General features: G+C 32.0%; 2 protein-coding genes across 2 annotated transcripts in view; one reads left to right on the top strand and one right to left on the bottom strand.

The window, feature by feature from the left end:
* Positions 1–27,848, top strand: part of AGBE (1,4-alpha-glucan-branching enzyme) — a 102,967-nt gene that overhangs the window by 33,737 nt on the left and 41,382 nt on the right. The window lies entirely within an intron of this gene.
* Positions 200–27,725, bottom strand: LOC145322860 (uncharacterized). Its single transcript, XM_080165184.1, has 8 exons — positions 27,399–27,725; positions 14,452–14,512; positions 13,683–13,884; positions 13,251–13,445; positions 12,755–12,839; positions 5,031–6,662; positions 3,063–4,656; positions 200–2,822 (listed from the first exon to the last, which is right to left on the bottom strand). Exons 3-8 carry the CDS (start codon positions 13,881–13,883, stop codon positions 2,243–2,245), a joined length of 4,287 nt encoding a protein of 1,428 aa, XP_080021310.1. The 5' UTR covers position 13,884; positions 14,452–14,512; positions 27,399–27,725; the 3' UTR covers positions 200–2,242.

Raw genomic sequence — 27,848 nt, 5'->3', positions numbered from 1 at the left:
ATAGCCCCTAGGCAGGAAGTGTGGATTGATTGAAGACTAGCTTTTAATGCGTATTATAGACAATTAACTGCGGAATTTCAGTTTTTTAGCCGTTGCACATGCTCAAAATAGTCTTGCGGAAATTAATTGGATTATGAGCCAGTATGTACATTTCTGTATAAGAAATAATGGCAGTAAACCCGTCATAGAATTAAAAAGATAATTTTAGAATGAAAATTTATTTTATTAATTTTATGTTTTTACAATAATTCATAAAAAAAGAATTAGATAATTGTGCAAAAAAACTAATTACAAATATATATACACAATTTTATTTTAACATATTAAATGCTTTTTAAAGCTTGATTTTACTAGATTTTGACTAGCTATGGATAAAAATACGTATCTTGTATTTAGTATGGCATTATTTATGACTTAAATTTTAAGGTTTTTCATATTACAATTGTCAATTATTACACATTTTGAACTTCAGAACTTATAGTAAATCTTCATAAGAAAATTGTTGCTACATTCTAAAAAATGATACCCTTATTCAAAAATTTCATTTTAAAGTTAATATTTCATAAATTATAGTCCAATATTCAGAACTTTTTAGATTTTCGTAAATCTTTAAAAATATACAAATTAAAACAAGACAAAAATATTACATAGTTTAAAAAAGCTGACTATAAGTAGCGCAGCTACTCTTAAACACAATAATCAAAATATCACCGTTACTTTTTGGTTAATTTCTGGACGGATTGGGTTACAAAAGTTACACAACCACGTGATTTTAGTTACTGGTTACTTAATATATTAATATGTTACACAATTTAATAAAAATTACTAATTTTATTGACATTTTTATAAACATATTCACAAAAAAACAAAATGGTAAAAAATACTCAAAAATGTATATAATAATAAAATAGACAAAACACACCAAAAGCAACAACAAAAATTGCATTAAATGCTTGCATAAAATAAGCTGGGAATGTTTGAGTATGGAAAATATCATTTTAAGTAATAAAAAATAAGTTTAAGTAGTTTTTTAAAAACCAAAATGCATATTTTATAATTAGACTATCACACAATAAGAATGAGCATGTTAAAAATTCAGCACAAAATAAGTTGAATTAAGATAGGGACCTGTTAAACGTTGGAGCTAGTATTGTATCGACATAAACTATAATCATAATGTCAAAATAAGCATAGCTCTAAAAGGAGAATTTGATATTTTTAACAGTGTTTAACATATCATTGATAATATGTCAGCAATGAACCCTTTTTAAAAATTACTTTTATGTCAACACAAATACTCCAAGTTTAACAAGTTTGCACGTGTCAAGCAGAATGAGAAGAAAGAAAAATGCAAAAAATAAAGCAACCAACAAAAAAAAGTAGAGAAACATTTAATTTGCAAAGTAAAGATAGGGAAAATTGCACTGGTGACGGCCTGGCAACCAGGGTCTAAGGGATATGACAACGGCGAATTTGATAATCCTATTCCTATGAACTAAATTCTTGCTTAAGTAGTTACAAGTAGTTTGGAAATAGTTAAGAGAGGCAGTCTTACCCTAATTTAACCCAGTTATTTGTATAAGCGGAATTAAAATTTATTGCCATTAATTGCCATTTCCATATCTCGTCCCTGGCTATTTAAAAAATAAGAATTTATATCTTTTTTTCCATTTTAAGAATAAAAAAACTAAGTATCAGTTTTAAAAATGTCACAAATAAGAAGCTAAATTGCATAGATTAGCCAAAAAAATCATAATTTTCAAAGCAGACAAAAAGGACAGAAGAACATTGAAGAATTTTTATAAAAATCCTGCAATGTCATTTTTAATTATGCATAAGGCAATGTGAATACCATCTGTAGTTTTTTTTACAAATACATAGCATATAGAAATGTACTTTTTTGTACATTTAATACACTTAATAAAACAGTTTTTAGGTTATATTTACAATTAAGAATATATATTGTATGAAGTTGAGAAAATGTGAACTTTCTGAAATTTGGTCAAATTTATAACAAAGAAAACATAAAATTCGTTGTTTTTGAAACCCTCTACAAAATTGAACATTATTTGGAGTATGTATGTATATTTTAAGTAAATAACTTTAATTTCTATAATTAATACTCATATCTTTTTATCTAGTTAAGTTTAACTAAGTAGTTAAATTTTATACATTATACTCGTAAAATCAAAATTTGACATCATTAAAATTAGAAATATAAATGTGTGTATATCATAAATATTCAGGTAAGTTGTTGGGCGGAAATTGTGTGCGACGGCGTCGGGTCGATTAAACGGGGCGGCGGTGAAGGATTCATACCCTCCGCCTTCGCCGCGCTCAACATGTTCAGCCGGTTAATTGTATCCATAAGTTTTGCGCGTTTGTTTACATCCAAGGCGGGTTTTGTACGACGTTCAGGGCTTCCTAGGTTTGTGGTGGTTGCCAGGGGGCTGTTTGTAACAACCGTTGGCGAACAGCTGACCCGAAAACCATTTCCAGCCTGCTGTTGGGACAAAGACAACGGCGATGACGTGATGATAAGACCATTGCCGCTTATTGAATTGATGACGTCACTAACTGCCACACGGCGGGCCCTGGATTTTCTCTCCAAGTGTAGGGACCCATGATTTTCATTTTCTTCCAGGCTGAAAGGACTTGTGGTAATATCCAGAGTTGTGGTGCTTGTGTGGTTGTTGTTGTCATGGCTCTTCTTGTGCTTGATAAACTCAGCCCTGACTGTAAACTCCTTGGAGCATATGTCACACAGATATTGCTTCAGCCGTGTGTGACTCAACACATGCTTGCTCAACTCCACGGAGGATCTAAATAGAACAACAATACTTAATAAAAATAATTACCTTAATGAAAATGATAATTGCTTAATTTTTGTATTATTGCTACAATTAGAGATTCATGGCAAGTTTTTGACAATATCTGCCTTTTTTAAACGCCTACAGTGTTTTTAAAACGACACTAACACACAAAACGAAATACTTCTCAATTTTATGTTATATGGATATAGTTTTCCTTGGTAGAATGTTAGTTTAATAAATTCTGCTTACCTAAATTGACAAGGACAGAAGATACAGTTGACCCTTGTGAGTCCCTCATCACTGGGATCTTTCTTGCTGTTCAGATCAATAGGAATTCTTGAGGCAGACTCATACAGATCAATATTCTCCTTGTAGTTTTCATTATGCTCAGCCTCTATATGAGCAATGGTCTCTGCCCTGTGGATAAATTCCTCATTGCAGATATGACACTTGAAGTAGCTAGTGACATCAACCACTCCAATACAATCATCAGCATCTCTGTCTGCTTCGGTGTACTCAATATTAAGATGTTTCTCATAGTGGTGCTTCACAAGGTTTTCTTCAGTTGAGAAAGTTGATGTGGGACACTTGGTGCAGCGGAACGGCCGGTCAGAAATATTTCTTGATTGGTGGCCAGGCTCTATGACAATGCCGTGCTTGCGCACTTGATGTCTGTCACGATTGGATTTTGTTGTGAACCACAGCGTACAATCTGTACACTTGTACGGTTTCTCACCTGTGTGTGTTAAAATATGACGGTTAAGGGATGAAGTCCATGGAAACTTACGGAAACAGAACGGACAATCAATCTTGTTAGGAGCAGCTGAATATGCACTTTTACGCTCCTCACTGTCAGCAAGATAATCATCATTTTCAGCTGATGCTCTGTCAGCTAAAAATTGTGGAAATGACTGGTTGGATGAGGTAATCATGCGTGACACACTTGCTAGGTCAGAATCAGAATCCCTGCGCTTGTCAGATTTATCATCAATGATGAGAAGTCCATCTTCCTCCTTTTCAGATCCTGTGTCATCATCAAACTTATCCTGGCCAAATTCTTGAGCAGAATCCATGGAGGATAGGTTTTGAGATTGGTAGGCTGACCGCCGTCCACCTCTGCCCTTTCCACTCCAACACTCAGGATGTTGTTGTTTTATATGACGCTCCATGTTGGATCTTAGGGTGAACTTTGCTGCGCAACTCTGGCACGAGTAAGGTCTTTCTGTTCTGTACCGTTTCTGCTTTGGCTTTTTCATCAACACTCCGTTCTTGATGACCATCTTGTACATGGATTCATCCAGCTTCTCGTCTGGGTCACAGGCTTGTAGGGTCTTGGGTGCCTCAGGATCAGAAGCAGATTTATCATCATCTCTAGGCAAATCAGAAGCTTCGGTGGTAGAAAGATTTTTGGGGGCAGCGGGGGCTGCTTGACTCAGATTTTGTAGTGCCTCAGCCGCCTCCTTCTGCTGCAAAAACTCTGCCTGTTTCTTGGCAAGCTCTTGGGCTGCCAACAATTGTGAAATATCCATTGGAGGTAGGGGCAAGGTGTTGCCATAGTATAAGTTGTTCTTTTGTAGGCCAGGTATTAAACCTTGCTGACTTAGCAGATATGGCATGGCAGCCAAGTAGGAGTAGAACATGTTTGGTGCAGCAGCTCCCCCCTGTTGGCCAGGCAAACCTGGCAAAATCATAGGGAAGCTAGGAGCAAATCCTCTGGCAATTATTTTCGGGGACAGATCTTTGTCTGTAATTTGTGCTGCAATATCATCATCAGTAGTCAGATCTATACTTTTGTCATCTTCTCTCTCTTTGCTCAAATCAAGTGGAGAATCTTCTGTCTCTCCTGAACAGATTAATAATTAGTAAAAAAAATATTATAAGGGTAGAATTTAGGGATCAAAATTTGACTGAATTAGAACCATCTCTCGTATTACTTAAACAAATATTAGCTGTTTAATAAACTACATCTTTTTAAAATCCATTTTTTAGATCGTCGGAAAAGTAGAAGGAAACAGTGAATTATACATTTAATGTAAAATGAATAATGTTTAAAAAGTAAGTCTGCATTTTATTTAGCATATGGAGAAAATTATTTTTGCATCTGTTTTAGCCAGTCAAGAATAACAATTTATTCAAATATTGTTTAATTTCCTATGTTGAAAAATGGCCCAACTAAAAGTATTGTTTTCATATCCTTGTTTGCAAATATTTTGTTACCTGGATAATCAGATCTTGGGAACAGATGGATTGGAGCAGGACTCTTATTCTCCCTCCCCAAACCCCCACCACCACCTCCAATAGTCTCAGCAATATGATCCACATCCTTGGCATACTCTGGGTGTGTGTGAATACCGTGCTGGATAACAGCAAACTTGGACATGAAGGTCAGCTTGCAGACCTTGCATCTGAACGCATTGTCCGACTCGGTGTCCATGGGCTCTGACGTCACGGGTGTCGAGGTCATGCGGTCAGAGCCGCCAGAACCGTTAACAGCCTCACCGTTAACCTGCATTTTGTTTAGCAAAGCCTCGGTTTCATCAGTTTCATGTATGATAAGACACTCCCTAACTTGCTCTCGTGTAGTTTTCCTATGCTTGTTCTTCAGATGTCTCTCACAGTTGGCCTTGGTGGTAAATCCAAAGTTGCAGACTTTGCATTCAAATGGTTTTTCACCCGTGTGACGGCGCATGTGACGGGTCAGGGTACTTTTATCATTGCTGGAATATGTGCATGTTCCAACGTTGCATCTGTATGGAGCTTTGTCTAAATGCTCTTTATTATGTCCTTTTAATGCCCTGAGGTTAGGGAAAACTGCTGGACAGAGGCTGCACGGAAATTCACCTTTCATTTTCATTTCCTTTATAGCAGGATCATCATCAAGAAAGTTTTCCGATTCTTCCAGTCTCATTTTCTTAGAACTGCTGTCTCCATCTGATGTCGTTGACATGGCACCACTCATATCTGATTCGACCAGGCTTGTGTCGACAAGACTGCCACGGGAGCCATTCTGGCCGCAACCACCGCCTCCAACTTCATCATCCGGCAGACCGGGAAAGTTTTGTGCAATTGACAGGATGCTCTGCACGTCTGCAAGATCTTTGTCCTTGTTGTTGGTCATTACATTAGGTACATTTGTCACGCCCAGGGCCGGCATTCCAGCCCGGGTTAGTGCTCCTTCTAGGTGTTTGGTCAACGGCGGCGGCGGATTTAATGCTGCCGTCACCTGTTGAACCGTCATTGACTGCAGAGTCTGTGCAATACTTGGAGCAGGTGTCAAGGTAGGATACTTGAAGTCCATAAGGCTGGACATGCGTTGAAAATGGCTCAAATACTTGTGAATGTTGAGAGTCTGTACAGTTGGACAGACAACCGGACACATGTCACACCTCATGTTCTGGCCAGGATGGGAGGCCTGCACGTGTGTCTCCAGAAGAATATCGCTACTAAAAGTCTTCTCACATAAAGGACACGAGTTGATGGTCTTTTTAGCCGCCACCTCTAGACTGCTGCTGCTTACTATTCCGCTGCTGGAATCTTCTTGGTCACTCATGTGACAACTTAGGTCACGTTTTCTGCCTTTCTTGGCAGGACTAGCAAGTGTTGCAGAAGTAGCCTTGATAGACAAGTCTTCAGTAGAGCTTACATCTAGATTAACAGATCCTTGAAGCTGATCAGACTTGCCATGTGTTCTCTGGTGTCTATGCATGTTACCATTGGTTGTGAATGTTTGACCGCAAAACTGACATGAGAAAGGTCGCTCCCCCGAGTGAACAAGCATGTGTCTGTCCAGAGAAGAGAAGGAGGATAACATCTTTCCACATAAACAACAGTTGTACACCTTTGTCTGACCTAAATAAAAAATAAAAGATATTAATTATCTATTTAAGGTAAACATAGTACATCCCCAATGATGATACATAAAATTACCTACTCTGTAGATCAAAATTATTAATTGGAAAGTTTAGACAATCAAAGACGTCCAAGGGGGGGGGGTAAAGGGGTGATTACCCCCCAAAAAATTCTTGATTTTCAATTTTTACCCCCCCCCCCCCCAATGAAAAAGCTTGGACGCCCCTGTAGACAATGCAAGTTTTAACAAAACATTAAGATTTAATGAAAGGTTTCCAATTTATTAAGCCAACGAATGAGAGAGTAGGTTTATAAAACTTTTGGTATCAGTATAATTTACATTCCAATATCCACGTCCTCCCAGGTTCTAATATCCAATTTATTTACAACTTTCTTAAGAATATTAGTTCCTATTTGTGATAAAATATCTTATGAAAATATTTGGAGATTGTTTTTATTTTATTACATATGCTGACTAGGATGAAAAATTATCCAATCATTTAGATTTCATGGATTTTAACATGTATCAGAAGTTATTTTTTTTGTAGCGGAGCTACTTCGCAAGTAACCTATGTCTGCAGCATGCTGCCATTTTTACAACTGTAGGAAATACAACTAGAAGTTTTTTTTTGTCAAAATGTATAACTCAATGCCAAAAAACACATGATACATAACGTAACTTTTAAGAATACATCAAACACTGACATATAGATAAGTCCATTATAATATTATGTCCAGTGTCAAAAATACATCCTAAATTGTCAAATCTGCTTCTATTTCATGTCAAAATGCATCTTTTTTTTTTAATATTCACAAAAAATGTAGCTGGACAAAAAATAAAAAAAATAGCCTTGTGGCGTCATAAAAATGAGAAATTGTTCATCTTTTTTAACTGGTTTTCTTCTCCTTAACCTCTCATCTCCCTCATTTTTACAACGTCAAACGGCTGATTTTTGAGAAACATTGTCCAGCTACAAAAGATTAGAATGGAGGGGTTTATGATAAAATGAAGCAAAACACTATTTGTGCTGTATTAATAATTTGTGGTTCAGTACATAGAAAGACAAACTTACAGACATCATTTGTATATTATATTTTCCCAAATTAATTCTTTTTAAAAACGGCAATCTTGTTTAAAAGTTTCTAAACAAAGATATTCAGAGGTCATCATTTCTAACAAAATTGTTTTCATTTACAACTTATTTATATCTTGCAATGCAAGCAGATATTTACAACTAGAGCATTTATTAAACATATCTAATAATTTAAAAAATAGTACTTTGGAAGAAATTTTAGCGCTAAAAAAGTTAATGTTCATATATTTAGAAAATATTTCTAAATACATAAATATAAAGAAGTGTAAAAAATGGTTAATATCAATCAATTTGTAAGTGGAAAACCCATTCTTCCTTTTTAGAGAGATTTCAGGGGGAAAGCAAATGAATTTTATTACCAATTATGATAATCAGAATTACCCCTTCTTAGATTGAAATTAATAGTGATAAAGTTTTATAAATGCTAGTTTTAACCAACATATCCATGATTCAGTTTACAAAGTTTTAAAGTAAGAGTATATAGTTATTTTGGTATATTTAGTTAGGCTGATTTAATTTTAGTGCACACCTTCTTTTGAAAAATACGGTGGGATGGCTGCTCCACTTACAAAATATAGGATTTTGCCAATTGTACTAAATGATACACCCTAAAAGTAAACATATCCACCCAGAAAATACAGTTTTTCGACCCCATAAAATGTAATATCTATAAGTAAAGCACTTCTATATTTAATCTATTTGTCTGTTGCGTTGTTTTATACAACATTTAAGCGATGAATTATATACATATTAATCAAAATACATTACAAAATTGTAAAAAAAAGAGTCAAATATCTGAATAAAAAATGTTTATCTGCTTGTAAAAAAATAAAGTTGGAGTAGGATGAAAAACAAATCCATAAATATTGTTGTTCTCTGTATAGGCACACGTATACAGATCACATTACTATCAGGGATATGGCAATTGAAGTAAATACATTTTTAGTCATCGGTCAAAAAGATTTATTGAAATAATTATTTTAGGTGATATACTGTTATTGTTGTAAAAAAGAAATATAGCCTTTAAATCTAAAGTTGTTTTGAAATAGTTATCAATATTCAGGGATCTAAAGGGATAAGACAATGGAAGATAAAATTTTCACATCTCCAATAATGATTAACAAAATTACCTTTTTTGTAGATTTAAATTTTTAATTAAAATTTTAAAAAACTAAAATTTATTTAAAGTACAACAAAATTTGGGCTAATTAATAGGATAAGGCGGTTAATGGTTATACAACTTTGGGTAACGGTGTAATTTACAGTCCAATGCCCCCCCCCCCCCCCCGTAAATATTAAACAATCTATGAGTTACATTTATAAGATTTATTTACTCTCATTTTGTTGCAAACCTTTTGAAAAATGTTTGGAAATTCAGAAACCTATTTGTGAAGAGTACAAATTTGCAAGCATGCCCAAACAAATACAGGAAGGAAGGGATTTGACAATGAAATTTATATTGTATCTAACCTCTTGAGGATGGGATACATCTTCTGATGTAAATGTTTGGTGTATGTCTCAACCAAATTAGGCTAATGAAGTGTTGATATCTCGGCAAAAAGTCCTTTAATTATCCAACCCTTTGATGTGCAATCCTTGTATGGAAGTTTTGAGCCAAGCCATTCTCTTTACTCTAACTTTTTATCACGAGTACCTGACATAGCAGCAGAAGAACCAGTTCTAACGTCTTTAGTTATGACGCGGGTATTGTAACCTTTCGCCTTCCCAAAAAACAATCGGATGCACTACGTGTTAAGCCACTAAGTTAGACGAAGACCAAAATACATAACTTTTGCACCACTTTTGACGTCATATTCTCCTTCTCTTTTTTAGGGGTTTTCTTTCCCACTTCTTCTCTCATCTTCCTCATTATATGACGTCACAGGAATCAAAAGTGACACAAAAGTTATGTATTTTGGTCTTCGTCACTAAGTTAAATTCTTATAGTTTTTTCGACAAAATGCCATCAAATAACTGTATAAAATTGACAAAAAACAAAAAAAAATAGCAGTATTCCTATATTTATATTGATATACAATCCTTTCATCCCTGATGAATAGATTTTGCATTGCAGAGATCTTCTTAGCAGCAAACTTTATGCACAAGGAGGGATATTTATTCAGAAGAAAAACTATTATTTTTTCAATCAAAACTAATACTACTAGTCAATTTTTTCGAATAAAAAGCATTGGAATATCTAACAGCTGTTATTATATATTGGTAGAAATAGTATTTCTTACAGAGGCATATCCCTTTCCCTGAATGTACAGTGTGCACAATTTTTCAATGTTTTGCAAAAAAAAATCTGCAAGCATTCTCTCTCTCTCTCTCTCTCTCTCTCTCTCTCTCTCTCTCTCTCTCTCTCTCTCTCTCTCTCTCTCTCTTTCTATTTATATTCCAACAATCTCTTTAAAACTTTGTTTCTTTTTATCACCCCTCCTATCTCTCAACCTTTGAACCATCAAACTTTTACCTTCATTATTATTTTACTCTTCTTTGTTTTAAATATCTTTATTACAAAGAACTGGGATGTCCGTCTGAAGCAGGAAGGGAGGGGACATTAAACTGTAAACTATACTGGTACCCAAAGTTTTATGAAAACGCAATTCCAATTGTCTGTTTTAAAAGCTTTAATCTTTATTGGGTAGTTCAAACTAGCATTGTCCAACTTTTTGAAACTTAAATTCTAAAGTAGCACATTTAATATTATTGAAATAATTGTTCTTATATATGTATAATTACAGGTAAAAAATATTATTATTAAATAATCCCATGTCAAAAAAGCATAAAAAAATACTTCTATATGCAATAAAACTTACTTTTTGGTCGAGATAAAACATTTTCCCTTTTTTATTCTGGTTTATTCCCCTATTACTTCAAATTACTAACCGTTTCTTTTTCTCCCTAATGGCATGAGGTCGAAAATATATATTTTTTCTATGAATCATACTTTTCTATCCAATAAAGATTTATTTTTTTGTTGTGGTTGTTTTGGGAATAAAGATAAAGATAGGAAACCAGGTCCTGGTAAAAAAAGGTAATAGATCAAAAAATTTTATGGTTTACATTTGTAATAATTTATATTAAAATTTTTTTTTTAAATGACATTTTAAGAATTTTAATTGTCAATTTCTAATAAGGAACAAATAAAACAAGAATAATCGGTGCTTTCCCTCAAGTTGCCTAGCAAGCACAAAGCCCACTCTCCTCCTGTATTTTCAAATAAATCAAAAAGAGGGGAGGAGCCAAGTAAAATTTATTTCCCCTTATTTCAATTTATTTCAAAATAAGGAATAGGGTTTAGTGCTCGATTATGCAATTTGAGAGAAACCAACAATCATTTTTAAATTCTAAAAATACAGATATCCTTTAAACTTTAAATTCATAAAATTTAAATCTATACAATTTAAGCCTCTATTTGATAAGGTATTGTACCTTTTTATGCTCCGAGAGAAACTTATTTTCTCAGTAAACTTTGTTTGTTCTAAAGAGAAATAGAAGTAGAGAGATTGTCAGATTCTTTTCTTCCAAAGGGGAGGAGGAAATAAAGGGGTAACATATTATTAAAAGAAAAAATGGGAAAGAAAAGAGAGAAAGAGAGAGAGTGAGAGAAAGAATAGAGAGAGGGCAGGGTTTTTTTTCTAAACTATATTTTCCGTCATGCAAGTTATCAGTTTTTACATAAATAAAGATTTATAAAAATATTCTATTTAATAAAATTGGATATTAATATACTGGTTAATTTCTTAGTCAGTTTGTCCTTGAAATCTTTAAAATGACCCTATCTAATGATTTAAATTTTTCAGCCAGAAATTTCTAAATGGGTGTTATTACACTTTTTCTTCTATTAAAATTGGTTTATGTGGTACTAGTTGTTTCGCCTTTAGCCTCTAGAGGAGGATAGGAAAAGTCAGAAAAAAAATCTATACCCACCCAAAGACATTAAATACGCTTTCTTAAAAATTACAACCAATTCTGACCATTTTTTTCCGATTTGAATAGCTTCAGACAACATAAAACCTTACTACTTTATATTAAGAAGTTTAATTTTATTACATTTTATAGAAAAAATGTTTAAAAACTGTTCTATGAAGGAAGAGTTAAAATGTTGGATGTAAAAGATTGGATTGTCAGGGAGCTTAAACAGGGATATTAAGGGATAAGACAATGGACGATAAATTTATATACTTCCCAATTGATGATAAACAAAATTACTCTTTCTTTGCATTAGAATTATTGGTTGAAAAGTTTGGAACCAATAAATCAAAATTTAATAAAGTACCCAAGGTTTTAAACCAACAAATGAGATATGGTGGTTATAAACTTTGGGTACCAGTGTAATTTAAAGTCCGATGTGCCCTCCCTCCCTGGTTTTCACTGCAGATATTTAGTGTGTATACTCTGTGCGCTGGCAAGGGAATATTAAACAAAGATTAATATACCTAATGTTTCACTTTTTTACACCTTTTGTTATTTTTTTGAATATTGTGAAGTAGTGTAGGGAATTGTAAATGATACTAGTATCCAAAAAAGTTCTCTCATTCGTTGGGTTAAAAACTCTGTTAACTGAAGATGATTAAAGTCCCTCAACAGATTATGACGTCATACGATAGAAAAGGCAATGAGAGGCCAGTGTAATTGACTGTAATTGACGAATGGTAAAATTTATGCTGGCCTCTCATTGGTCATTTTATCGTATGATGTCATAATCAGTTGATGGACTTTAATCATCTTCCTGTTAACGTTATCAAATCTTGATTAGTTAGTTCATAATATCAGTGTACAAACTATTCAACCAATAATGTAATCTACAAAAGGGTAGTTTTGTTTAAAATTATTGGGGCTGTGCAATTATTCATCTTCTATTTATCTCTGATTATTTTAGAAAACTCTACACAACCAACCACTGTAGTGCACAACCTTATTTTTCAGGTCTTAAATTTGGATGAAATAAAAGTCATTCGTGTGATTTAGCAGCAATAAAATAAAATAATTTACCTGTAGGGTCACTGGGGTCTGGAGATGGTTTAACCTCATTATGGCCTCTCAGGTGTGAGGTAAAATCTCTCTGACATGTTAGAACCTGATAATAGAAATTATTAATATAAAAATTCGAACCTGCAGCCTCAAGGTAAAATTATAAATACAGGAACAATAAATTCCTAACCCCGTAATGAAATTTATGATAAGTGTAGGAAACAATCCGACTACTTTATTGGTTAAAAATTTTAAAATTTTTTAATTCATCCATATATAATAAGTCAGCGTCATATGTATTTAGTTGAATTTTGGAGGATTAAGCTTTGATTTTTAAAATTAAAATTCTAATCATCACATGTATTGGGCTAATTTTACAATTTAGAGTAATAATTCTATTGACAATTTTTGTTTTATTTATAATTTTGTAGCTTATCGCAATCAGTTATAGTTATTTATTGAATCGTATTATAGACAGCTTTCCGCGGATAGTAAAATGAAAAAAAAAAGTTTTTACCTGACCGCAAAGTGGGCACTTAAAGTCTGGTACACCAGAATCCGAATCCGCATCACCCGCATAGTCCGCGTCATTGTCCGCAATACTGTGTCCGTCAGTCTGGCCGTCCTGCCCAGCCTCGGTGGTGGTAGTGGAGGCCTGCTGCACACCAGAATCTGGAGACTGCGGCTGGCTTATACAGGTCTCATCTGTTATCTATACAAATAAAGATTTTGATTTCATCAAATACGAGATTCTTTTAAATAGTGTGTTATTTAACCATTGAACTTGATTTGACTTTTCATAATGCGATATTATGCACAATTTTTTTAAATTTTCGTTAAAAAAACAAAACAAATTAATCTTTTAAACATACATTTTTATGGTAAATTTAAGCTTTACATTAGAAGTACAGACAAAACCATACAAAATGTTTTAAAAATTACAACTTACTTGAAATTGATTAGGCCTGAAAGATTTTCTTCGTCTTTGAACTTTACCACTCCCCTCTTTGTTTGTTATTATTTCCTCATCTACAATTATATCCTCATCCTCTGTGTTGTTCTTGTTCTTGTTATTAGTCTGTGGAGAAGCTATTATTTCGTCCTCTACAATCTCCATCCCACCACAACTGTCGGAGTCATCTTGTGACATCCTAAATTTTTAACTTCAGTCAATAAATAACCTTTTTGCAAATTTGTAGAGTAGTTGCAGATGTTATGAACTCATGGAAAAATCTTTTTTATAATGATATGCTTGATTTGGAACTTTAGAGTTGAGGTACATTTTATAACCATCAAGATGGAAGAATGTGGTGAATGAAATGTAAATTACACTGGTATCCAAAGTTTTATAATCTTAAGTCATAAGTTATCTTATTTTAGGTCATAAACTGTAGGCCCTTTGGATCATATGAAGGAAAAGAAGTCATTCCTAAAAAGGACAGAAATTCCCTTCCAAAAAGGACAGACATCATCTTCCTTTTTCTCAGATAAGTGAAATATGGACAAAAATCACTCTCCTTCACTTTTATTTAGTTTATTTGGTTGGATCAAAACTTAGTTGTAGACGTTTTGAAAATTTTAAACTTTTTCCAAAAACAACAACGATTGTAAAGCGTTACACACAGACAGTCATAGAGACTTACAAAGTTAGAGAGGCTAATAAAACGGTTATAAAACATGTGATAATACAATATTAATCAACACTTGTATGTTTTTACCTGTCTTAAATTGATATAGTAGTTGTTCAAAAAAAATTTTTATTGTCTTTAAATCATCAGTCTGAAAAAGAATAAAATATTAAACATCTCTGTTTAAGTTATTAATTTAAGAATTTAAGAATAAAGCCTAAAACCTGCCCAGGAATAATATGAAGCTTCTCTAAAAACTATAGACTAAAGCTGTAAAAAAAATTAATATTATTACTCCAAGAGTTAATTAATTTAGTATAAACTATAAAAATTGACGTTTTTTTCGTTTAAGATTAAACCACTGAACCAATTTCATGGTTTCTTGCATGAGTTCACTTATTTTTAATGGGTTGTTTTAGGCTAAATTCTTGAACATGGAGAATCTAGAGGATAACAACTGTATGGGGAGAGGCTACTCCTCGCTACTCCTCTAGAAATCACAAATCAGATGTATCAGACTAAATTTGATATTATTTTTAGAACAAAAAATGCAACTATTTAGTTTTAACCGTTTCATTCATTAAGAATATCTGAAAGTTGATATCATGTTTTATTTGCTATCTCAAATTTTCTATCTTTCTATCCTTATCTATACTGTCTCTAAATATGAAAGATGAAACTATGTTTTTATTTCCATCTAATATTTAAGCTATAGTGCTCATTTTAAACCCTAATATAAACATTTTAAAGAAAAAATCTGCGCCCCCAGCCAAAAGATACTTCGTTCTTTTTAACATTCATACAAACAAACATCCACTTACTTCAGTACAAAATAAAAAAGTGTTATACTATCAAGCTAAGATTTAAATTAATACGCGAAATTTTTATAATTATCAAAAATGTTATTATTTTTCAATTTTTTTTGATTAAAAATTTTAAAAAGGAACTATGATCTTGTGCCTCAAAAACTACTTTTATTTCTATGAAAAAAGTATTGTTTATTAAAGATCTTATTGTTATGTTTTTGAGATAAGAATGCCATTTTTTTCTGAGAAATTTGAACGTCTGATCTAGATTTGCATATATGCAATCTTAGAGGCGCAGCTTTTCTGACAATTATGTTGTACGTAAGTCCACATTACTCAAGTCTTAAATTATATGAATTTTTAGACCTCCATTGAAATAATGACCCCTTTTTTTCCTTTTCTCTAACTTATTTAACCTAATCTAAATGCTGTATTAAAAGAGGGTCCTACAACAAACCCAGGAGTCCTAAACGTAGGAGTGGACAAACGCAGGAGTGGACACTTAACCTAACCTATTTTAGACAATCTTTTAGGTTTTTTAAATGCCTAACCCCTGCGGGGGGCTTATTTGTACATTTATATCTTAACCTAACCTAATCTGCATAGAAATACTTAATTAGATTAATATTTTAAAACTCCTGCGTTTGTCCACTCCTATGTTTGGGACTCCTGCGTTTGTCCTGGAACCTAAAAGAGCATTCTAAAAGTGTATTTGTTCATTTGCTACGCTACTCATGGACAAGAGTGTTCTTATTATGATTGAAATCTATTTATTGTTTTGAAAACTTAATGCATAGGATCAAGATACACATTTTTATAAAGAACTCTCAACCTTACTCTTACTCTTAATCCTAGGGTGTTTATCTCTCTGTTGTTTAAGATCCGATATATATAACAGTTGACCGTTATGGTCCTCCTTTAGAGTGAAGGTATTTTGGAGGAGAGTTTCTCCACCCTCTTAAGAGAAATTAACCCGGGAGAAAATTATCCCTCACCAAAAAATTTTACTGTTTCTTTTACTTCTGCAGTATTCTTTTTGTACATTTAAGTAAACTTAAATGAAAACCTCTCGTGTACTATATACAATACATACTGTACAAAATTTGACCATGAGTTTGCCATCCCAATTATACAATACATTATTCTGTGAAAAAGTGACTCAACAACAAGCGGACGCATAACACTATGTACATATAACAGAACATAAGTGATCAAGTAGAAAGATGAACTGAAAGGTTGATCAAAAAATTACTCCCTACTCTGTAAATAAAAATCTTTCTATTGATAAAAAATAATCCTCACAAAAAAAATGATGAAAGATATAAAATTATGGTTTTTTTTGTAAAATGTTACTTTGCTTTTATATCTTTTTAAGAAAAAAAAATATTGATTTAAAAAAATTTTATGATAAATATTAACCCCTGAATGTTTAATCGAATCCCACAAAATTGTGATGAGAGGAGATAACATAATAAACAGTGGAGCTTATGAGAGTCGCGTTATTTTATAAAAAGTTTATATAGTTTATGAATATGAAATTACCCTTTTCACAATATATCAATAACAATCAAAAAGTAATAAAATTTTCTTAAATAGATAAATCTGTCTAGCATATTAGTACTAATTTTATAGGCTTTACTCATAAAAATATCTAGAAACAGAACCTAAATTATATGTTGCTTCACCCCTAGCCCCGTTCAAAGACGTATATAAAGCTTTCAAGATTTTAGCTTAGACAAAAAAAAAAAAACTTCTCTATGTAATTAAGATAAGCATGTTTATAGATTTTTGGTCCATTAGAATCATATATATTTTTAAGTTTCCTAAATTTTGAACCTTATATAAATGCGTTAATTAGGACCAATGCGAAGTTTTCTGAAATATGGTCGACCAAACACAGTCAGACAGACATTCAATTACTTTTCAAATTCCCATCTCATTGAAGTAGAGTCAAGGTGATAGACATTTAAATTTTCGTGGTTTCCACTGTGTAAACAATGTCGCACTTCAAACTTGATGTGTACTTGTTTTTATCTCTCATTTGTTATAGTATAGTGGGATTTAATAGTAGCGAAGCTTTGTCAAGATGTCTGTTTGCTTGTTGCTAATGTTTCCAAATGCAGGCATTCGTTGGCTTGGGGGACATTTACCAAATCATTGATTAATACTAAATATAAGTCTCCTAATATTTCTAATGATTATAATCACAGAAAGGGTAAATTTAATATTTAGTGTATATAAATTTGTCGTCCATTGTCTTATCCCTTTATATCTCTGCCAAAATAGCTGAACAGACTGGTCTTTGTAGCGTAACTTAGATTTGGTTTTATGCTAGTTTTTTTAGGGCATGAATGTGAGTGGGTTTATTTTACAAGGTGGTACCTTTGTATATAAGTTGTTCTTATCTTGTAAGCAAACATAAACACGCGCCAAATATTCAGGAATCTTTAGGGATAAGACAATGGCCGATAAATTGGTGTACATCCTATATGATGATAACAGAATCACCCTTTTTTAAAAATTATTTGCTAAAATATTTGGACACTACTATTTGCACCAACAAATCACGGTAAATGTCCCCTCCCTCCCTGAAGGGCAGGTATCATCTTATTAGTTTCACTAGGGAAGCCTAGTGTGGGTCTTGGAATGGTTTTATGCTATTGTTCTCCCCCCCACCCCTCCCTCTCAAGAAAAGTCACCTACAATTGTGATTTACTTATACCACTGAAGAAAAACAGCCTAAAACCTGGCCATTGTCACATAAGAAGCTTTACTAGCATAATTCAACCGTTTCCGATATCTTATTGGACCAGTACACTGATATCTCACTACGTTAGTATAAGCTTAAAATACGAGAATGAGAATTTTTTTTTATCTTTTCACAAGTTTACATTAAAGGGGCGTTTGTCAACATAAGAGTAAACTCTTCTTAAATAAATATGTGGAAAAGGAAAACAAGAACATCAACAATAATATGTAGCGAAGGTATTTTTACCGCTAAAAATCTGTTAACCTTGAATGTAAGTCGTCCTGAACCAACAACTTATCCTTAAGTCGCCAGGGCTCTTCAGTGAAAAGACAATGAACGATAAATTAATACATACCTAATTATGAGAAATAAAATTACCCTTTAAATAGATTAATTTTTTGATGGAAATGTTTTAACTCTGCTAGTTTGAAACCAACCAATCATATTCAATAATAGTAACCAAAGTGTTAAGGCTATCGAATAATAAAGCCTGGTTATAAGACTTAAGGTACCAGTGTAATTAACAGTCCATTGTCCACTCCCTCCATGGAACTCGTCCTTGTAAATCTTTGTAGATGAATGAATGAATAATAAGGTGGGCCATTATTGCCGCAGAATTTCACATCTTCAAATATTTTACAATCGCAAAGAAATACTAAAACAAATACGATTAGTGGGGATTATAAATAATGATTGAAATGCAAAGTAAAATGGTAGTTTGTGCTGTTGTAATAATTAATGAAATCCATTCTGCGAAAGTGATTGCATATATAAAAAGTAAACATTAGTCAGAGAGTTACTTGTTTTTAGTTTATCTTACATACACATCCGTTTCTTTTAGTTTGCTTGTAACGTAACCAATAATAATCCTTATAATACCTATTTAATTTAAGAAAAAATGATAATATAAAAACAAGGATGACATCCAAAAAAAGAAAAATCATAAAACATAATTTTAGTCGAGTTTTATATTACTATTATGAACTCTGCATGTCTATATTCTATAATAGTACCAAAATCAAGACAAAATTACACCAGTTATTAGATGCACCTGTTTATGAGTCAAGACATTCTTTCCCTACTCAATCCAAGTCTGACTTAATACCAGCAATTTTAACTTCTTGAGATGAAAAGCTGAAGGATTCGAACCCGACATCTACAAACTTTACGCTCAAACTATCACTCAAAATTAAAATTGTTGTTATAAGAAGTTTATGAGTAGAAAAGAAATGTAGAACTAAACTCTGAATAAATAAAGATACCACTTTGCTCAGGCCAGGATATTACAGATTTTGATAAGAGTTACAACACTATCTATCTATCTAATTACATGGAGAGAGGGTATCCAAAGTTTTATAAACACATTCTCTAGCTAATCTAATGGCTTAAAAACTTTGGGTACTTTTATTAAATCATCATTGGTTTGTTCAAATTTGAAGCGTCTAAATTATTAAACCAATAATTGCCATCTTAAGAAGGACTATTTTTGTTTATCATCATTGGCTATTTACAGTAATTTGTCGTTCAATGTCTGTTCCCTGATATATTTCTATTTCTATCTTTATATACATTTACTATTTTATTCTTATCAACCGTAGATTTAGTGGCTTAATTTTATTTAGAGTTTGATTATTTCTTACATCATTACAAACAGCTGAGTTTTAATATTGATTGAACCTAATAAAACAAGGATGACAACATCCATAAAAGCGAAGCACTGAAACGGTAGGACCAACGGATATTAACATTTGTATAGTGTCAGAACTGAATAATCAGAATTTAAGTGTCGAAGCAAGCTTGTAAGTAAATTTGTTGAAAAACTGCTTGGTATAGGATAATGTTTATGGACATCTTTACATTTTTAGGACTTGATTAGAGAGTTGCTTTACCTATAATATTGTACTTTGTTGTTCCAGGAATCAGTATACCAAAAATCAGATAAATTGGATAATTAGATAATATAAATATTTGTTGTTAAAAAAGTGAAAAAATTAACATGTTGAAAATGGACGTACGGACATTCTGGTAACGATTTTAGAGTTGCTACGGTTTCTAAATAACTACTACATAGATCACCTTGCAAAATTTGAAATTAATAGGACAATTCTAACGTGCCTAAAATAACGAAAAAAGCTATCCGTCACGAACGTACGGACGGACCGACCCTAGTATAAAGCTCATATAAAAAAGATCTCAGTAGGTCCTGCCATTTGAGACATTTTAAATAACGGCGAAAAAAAGAGTTTGTTAAAAAAGAAATAATAAATACATTTTGCTGAACAAAAATTGTTGTTGCATTTTCGGAAAATTTGTGTATTTTTAAGAGCAAGGGAAAAGAGTTAAATAGTTTAAAAGATTTGGTTTAGGTGGTTCAAATACCACATGGGTTAGGCCACCCGCAAGGAAGTGGGACAATCCCAATTTTTAATAAACAAGGATGAAAGTAAATTTACAGACAAATATACCCTAGATAAAACATAGCTGCGCTACAAAAATATTTAAAATTAAATTTAAAATAGAATAAAGTTTGTTTTCTTTATTTCCTTGATAAGAGAAGTAAGAAATAAATTTTAGAAGCATAGAAAATAAAAAATTGGATAAAAAAATAATATTCTAATACATTTTTATTTGACTTTCAAATTTTATCTTTTCATTTAATAATTTAAATTAGTGAATCGTATTATTTATGCCTGTATGTCATTCTTGTTAAACGATTTTCTACATCTAGGGAAGGACCGTCAGTCCGCAAAGTCACTTCAAACTTAAAATTAAATGCCTTGCTACTCTTTATTTGCCAATATTCTCTTGTCTGATTTGCAAAGCTTTATATTTTGGATGTTGAAATCCTTGTTTTATATCAAACTTATATTATTACTTTAAGATGTCTTATCAAAACAATGCATAATAAAGACAAAATTATAAACTCAGAGATCTTAAGGGATAAGGCAATGGACTATAAATTATTGTAACGTCCAATTTTTAGATTAAAATTCAAAAGATTGGTCAAGATTAGATAAAAGTACTCAATGTTTGTAACGCAAGTAATTTGAGAACAAGTTTATAAAACTTTGGGTATCTTAATAACGTACAGACCATAGTCCCTTCCCAACCTGTTTAAAACTAAGGGATTTGAACCATAGCGCGAAGCAGCAAAAAATATATTAGAGGATTTTAGAACATTTTTTTAGGAGGGGGGGGGGGGGTCCTGCTGAAAATCATTTTAGGGATGTATTTTTTACACATTTATTCGGCAACAAAATTTTGGGTCGTAATTTTAAAATGTGGTGCAAAAAAGGTCTGAATTAAGATTCCCGTAAATATATCATTAGATAGTTTTAAATTGATTTGATAAGAACTTTTTCAGCATTACTCATATCAAGTTTCATTTAATTAATCATTTTTAAGCTTTGATTTATTAATTAAAATATGTATGGCATTCCAAAAAGATTTATTGTTTATAAGATTTTGTATAGAAAAAAACAATGACTTTTAAAAATATTTAGTTTTTACATTTAAAGTGTGTGTGACTGTGAATGAAGGTTGTTTGAATCGTTTTATTGAGTTTAAACCTCAGTGCAATATCCTTTTAAACATTTTGATTGATTGCTAATTTTAAAACTTACATATCTTAATATATTTTAGAAAAATCATGCCAATTAAAATCAAAATTGAAGATTTTTGTCTTTCCCATTTAAATCTTACGTGAAGGGTCGACTTCCACCCCCCCCCCCCTCACCTTTGCGCTCGAGTGCCTCTATAAGTTCTAGGGGCGTAGCCACTAGTTATTATAAAATCAATAGAAAATATCTGCAATAATTCATATTAATAATGATAATAATTAATGTTTGCAATACATACATATGTATTATGATGATTAAAGTTTATACAAAATTATAAATTTTCTATTTAGCAATATTGTTTTATATATTTTTCAGAGGGGGGGGGGGGGTGTTGGATAGAATCTAAAGCATGGGTAGTTATTTTTTTTCCGTCAGTCAAAATACTAAACTTTCAGATAGAATATTGTTTTAATGCATTAAAGATTTCAAAGTTTCATGGCCAAAAAGTTTTTTTTTCAATATAAATATGCTCTAATTAGTGTAATGTTTTTTTTTATAAACAGGTTTATTTTTCTATCATTGGTTACTTGTTTTGCTTGATTTTATGCAGTTTTATTTGCACTCCTTAATTTCCCCCAATTCTAATATCCAAATAAGAAATTTTTCATCTACCATAGATACACACACGACACACACACACACCTATGCCTTGTAACATGGCTTTCCTATAACCATGCATTCCCCCCCCCCCCCCCACTGCCCACCTGCTTTGATAAACACACTTTTACACCTGACCCATCAACCCCCCATCTCCAAATTTCCCCCATGCGAAACCAAGCCGTTGGAAAGAGCAATAACAATTTACATTATTATTCCCCTTTACTTTTTAATGAGAGAAAGGCAGACCAAAAAAGGCAGGGACGAATGGACGGACGGAGGAAGGGAGGGAGGCACAGTTTATACTTTGAATGTATGTTTAATATGTGTGCTTGATAGTGGGAATTATAAGTAGACTTTTGTTTATTTGAGAGAATAATCAACCATTCTGTGCTAAATCTCTAATTGTCAGGGAATGACAATGGACGATAAATTGATGTAAATCCACAATCATAAAATTTACTCTTCTGTAGATTAAAACTATTGGTTGAAAAGTTTAGACTCTTCTAGATTGAAACCAAACATTTCTAATAGATGTGTTTATGATTTATAGTCCATAATATAAGCACAAGTAGACCATAATCAACTTATAACCCCTACTCTTTGATATAAAGGAAGAAGGGGAGGGGGGGTATTCAGGCATCGATATTGATAAATATTTGATGAGACTATAGAGATAAGCCTGGTTATTATAGCACCTTATGAATACACTATCTCACCTTTTAACAAAGCAGATACATCACGAAATATATTTTAAGTGCGAAGCTTTTCTATATTTAGGGTAGGTCCGTCCGTATGTAACATATAGCTCTTATCGTTTATTTAGGCCGGTTTAAGTTGGCCTGATCATTCCTTTAACAGTTAGGTACAATTATAAATATTACTTGTCCGTAGGTCAATTTAAAACCTATTTATTAAAATTTTTATATTTACTTGATTTTTGGAACATTGATTACTAGGACGATAAGGCATAGTGTTATAAGCAAAGCTACTCAATAATCAAATCTGAAAATGTAAATATGTCCACTTAAGTAAAGGGGGGAAAATTAGTCTAGTCAAAAATCATAATTATAACTGTTTAGCTTTATTTTATTATCAAAATATTATTGTTTTTTGATTAATCAACAACTCTTTTTTTCAACAATAATTGAGCTGATAGCGGAGGGGGGGGAGGGAGATTAATATAACTTCCATTGTCCTATACATGTATATACATAGATATAATACTATACTAAAATAGAAAGTCGATAAGTATGGAACAATTAATTTACAAATTTATATTGAATAAAAAGTATTAATGTTTGCAGTTAAGCAAATGTTAGCTTAGGTAAAACTCATTAGTTTCACATTAAATTTTATATACTTTAATTTGTCATAAAATGGACACATTTGTGAAAAATTGTCAAAAAAGATTTTACAGTAAATCTCAATGCTTACATAATATGCCGCTGTTTTTTTATTAGTTTTTTTAATAGAAAAAAAATCAAAACATTTTATCTCAACTATGATTATTTTTGTCTGTCTTAAAAGTTTGGACCCAAAATTATCATAAAAAAGGGTTAACTTTGGGGCTTAGGAATTAACTCTCAAAATAAGGTTTTGTTGGGTGAGTGGCTGAATATTACCCTCCCAAAAATAAGCAAATGCAGAAATCCACCCAGCCCCCCCCCCAAAAAAAATTATATGTATATGTATATATATATAAAGTCAAACGCGCTTTACCCCTTAGTGCAGTAAATAAAGCTAGACAAAGTATTTCACATCTTACTTATAATTCCTTAATACGCCCTTGATGATTATTTTCTGATTGGTTTCTGTTTTATATTTCCCAAATTTACAAGCATATATCATGAAATACACATTCTACATACCTTTCATATTATACATGTATAGAAATGTATTTCAGTAGGTCAATAAATATTTACTTATTCTTTTTTTTTGGTGGGGGGGGCCGGGGGGGGGGGGGAGGGTGGCATTGGACTTCCTGACAAAGCTATGCAATCAAAAGGTTGGTTGTCTGCTTTAAGTTACTTTACCCAAAACGCCAGGTATATTATGACATTGGTCCCTCTCTTTTTCTAGCCCTATATTTTTTCTTTGATATAAAATGATGTTGTTTTTCCACAACCTTATTTATCATCATTTCTTATGTATGACATGTTTTTACTTACAAATAACACTCTACTTATGTTTTTGTTGCATACATGTTATTCATTTGCCGCAAATGAACCTTCAGTGTCCAAACTTTTCTACTAGTATTTTTATCTATGATACAAAGTAGAATGATGTCTGTCTGTCTGCCCGTCCGTCCCTTAAGATCTCGGTAACCACTGAACTGATCGGATTCTACTCTTCAGGGAATATACCTACTGGTCCTGTGGTGGTTTTAGGCTATTTTCTTTGGGGGTGGGGACACCCCCATCCCCCCCCCAAAAAAATGAAGAAAATCTCCCTGTCCGCATTTTTTATTTCTTTAAAAGAACTTTTTACGAATTTTGCGAATTCGCTATTTATTCGCAAAAATTTGCAATCCATTCGCAATTTTTCGGCTGGGTCGGTAATAGAAGATGTAATTATTTCAATACTCACATAATTTTTTTTAGGCACGTACCTAATGTTTTTTTTAATTACTTCTTGGGACAACGCCCCTAGAGGCTAGGGGCGAAGCCGCTAGTTGTATCTTAAAATAAACAATAATCGACTCTAAATTCATGTAAATCGCTAATTTAGAAGATACAAAATTACCCTTTCTGTAAATTATAATTATTAATGGAATAGTTTGCTAACTATAAAGTTAGAACCAACTAATCATGGTTCATCAAAAGTGCCTAAACTTTTTAATCTAGCCAACAAGAAAGTGTTTTTTTTTCAAACTTTGGGTGCCAGTATAATTTACAGTCCAATTTCCCCTTCCCTTCTTGAAATAAGCAGTATTTTTTTTCTTCGAAATTACGGAGTAAACAAATCTTTCTTTCATTGTCTTATCACTTAAATCCCTGCTTTTATTTAATAAGAAAAGGTTTAAAGGTGTTACACTTGTTAAATTTGTAATTAAGGATAAAATCATTTTCCTAAGAATTTCTTCAGAATTGAATTAATTTAATTCTTGCGAGCATAACAATGAAAGTTTAGGATATTACAGAATTGACCAAATAAATTTAAATATCTTCAAGATTGTTATAAATAAGAAATGTGTTTATACAATAATTGGAAATAAATAATAGCAAATAGCAAAAGTTATAATATCACGAGTCTTTTCATTTTACTTTGCAACTTCCTGTATCAATAAATCCTTTACTTTTTGGGACAGTATTAATTCAGCTATTTAAAACCCTTTAAGCAAAAACACCTAATCTTAAATAAGATTTGCTACTTATGAACGTCTTTAGTTTCAATAAAGATAGATAAATATTTAGTTTAATTATGCTATTTTCTCAATTGAATAAATATTTATGTACAATGTATTCACATCTATTTTGTATATTGAGGCCTCTAATATCCAAATCTTTATAAACGTGTGAACAATAGGACCCATTGTTTTAACATTAAAGTTAGATCTCCAAAAAAAAATAAAAAATAAAAACTTATAAAGAAGTTGGATGTTTAAATGTCTATCCTAAGAATTTTACGGATTGGTTAAGGATTCAAATTTCTATAACCGTACCTTCTTTTTTTAAAAGCAAAGACATTGGAGTAAAGAGTTAATCTTGGAGACCCTGCAGGGGTAGTGCTATCTTCATTTCATTATAACCCTAGGAACCTTTATCGGCTAATTTGGATTTCCCCCTCATGGTGCCTTGTTAAGCAAATAACTACCCCACCCCTCCATTATCTTAAATTTATTTTTAAAATAAGAGGGGTGGTTTCTATGCACCTTAAAGAAAAGCACCAAATTTTCAACATGAAATATGTTTACCAAAAAAACTTTATAAATTTTGTGGACCCCCCAATTTTCTTTGTATTCATCTGATTAATGCGCCAAAGTTAATTTAAAACAGGTAGGGACAAGTAATCTGAAAACAAAAAGGCATAAGAAATATTAGAGGAAAGAAAGGATTCTAAAATAGATTAGTTAACATGTAACTCCTCCCTGAAGAATTTATTCGAAAAATATCAATCTACAATAATGAAAAACTTTACTTTATGCTGTTAAAATTTAGTTCTTTAAACATGTATATTAAAGGATAAGACAATAGACTTGATAAATTTGTGTGCTTCCTATTGATGTTTAACAAAATAACCTATTCTGTGGATTAAACTAATTAATGGTATGATTTGTACAATGCTTGTTTTGTCACCGAATAAAAGTTTTTAAGCCAACGAATTATAGGGAACAACTTGCTTGAAAACTAAGCCATACTTTTTATATTTTTTTGTTAAAAATTCGAGTCCAAACAAATTGTATGACCAATAGGTATATTACCTAAAGAGCTTAACTATAACCGCCTGGCGGTTACCAAGATATAAACTGACAGACAAACAGTCACATATCCTTACTATAAATTCCTTCTGTACTAATTAAAAATGGTTGTATTATTTACATAAAATAAATATACATAATAATTGTTTCTATAATTATGCATAAAAATATCAGGAATAAAGTTATTCATAATTTGACAACTAAAAATCTTTAAATCAATTCTGTCAATTTAATATAATTTTTTTTTAATATTTGGTTAAAAGAATTGAAAATTTTACAAATAAACAATAAAAAAGATTACTTTTTCTTCAAGGTTTTCAAAACTTTAAATAATTTAAAACTAATCAAACTGTGTTTCAAATAACCCTAATAACATTTATTAAACTGAACCAGATGCCCCTAATAATTAATTACAAAAAACATATTTTACCTTCCTCAATCCCTGGTATAAAAGACGTAAACATTGTTAATTACGGGGGGGCTAAATGACTGAACAGAATATTATTATGTGCAACAACAATCATGGTTAGTCAAACATTAATTGCTATACAAGCCTTATCATTTACTCAATTTTTTTAAGAAGCAAAGTTGCTCTATAATTTGAAATACCTGTACGTACGTCTGTCCGTTAGAATAGGTATGAGAAAATTGTAAATTTCTCGGCTGTTATTCAAGACAAATGGCTGAATTAATTTAATATAAACCAATACTAAATGAGAATCCAGTATATTATGTATATAATTTACTTCTTTACCATAATCCATAAAACTTCATGTAAGATTTAAAGAAATTTGAAATAAACTAAAAAAACACAAAATCTACACATAAGAATGTAAAAATCTTACTTTAATAATAACCGCTGAAATTTGAACGCTAGATTTGTCCAATTAGATGAAAGGTCACAATTTAGTTCTCTCCCTTTATCATCGGAGAACATCTAACATCTCCGATATATTAAATTAGTGTCTCCGTAACTCCGATGCTAAACTATAAGCGGAGATTTAATTTGCCGCCAAAATTTCTGAATCTATTGGAGCAGCATCCCTTTGAGAGATCACAGATGTATGTGTAATATAGAGTTTATAATCTGTCGGAGTCACTCTGCAACGGAGATAGATGTACATACACGGAGTTTCAGAGAGGGACAGAGAACACAAGATATTTCAGGTCTTCTAGAGGTGGGCAGAGTTGTGTGTGTGTGTGTTGATATATCCATTTTCTCCCAGAGTTACTCTCCCTCTCTCTCTCTCTCTCTCTCTCTCTCTCTCTCTCCCTCTCTCTTATTTCTTTCTCTG

The sequence above is a fragment of the Acartia tonsa genome, chromosome 6 (assembly GCF_053477335.1).
Source record: "Acartia tonsa isolate MP-2025a chromosome 6, ASM5347733v1, whole genome shotgun sequence".
Lineage (NCBI taxonomy): Eukaryota > Metazoa > Arthropoda > Copepoda > Calanoida > Acartiidae > Acartia > Acartia tonsa.
Note: the sequence above shows the minus strand (reverse complement) of the source record. Positions and strands in the feature narration are given on the sequence as shown.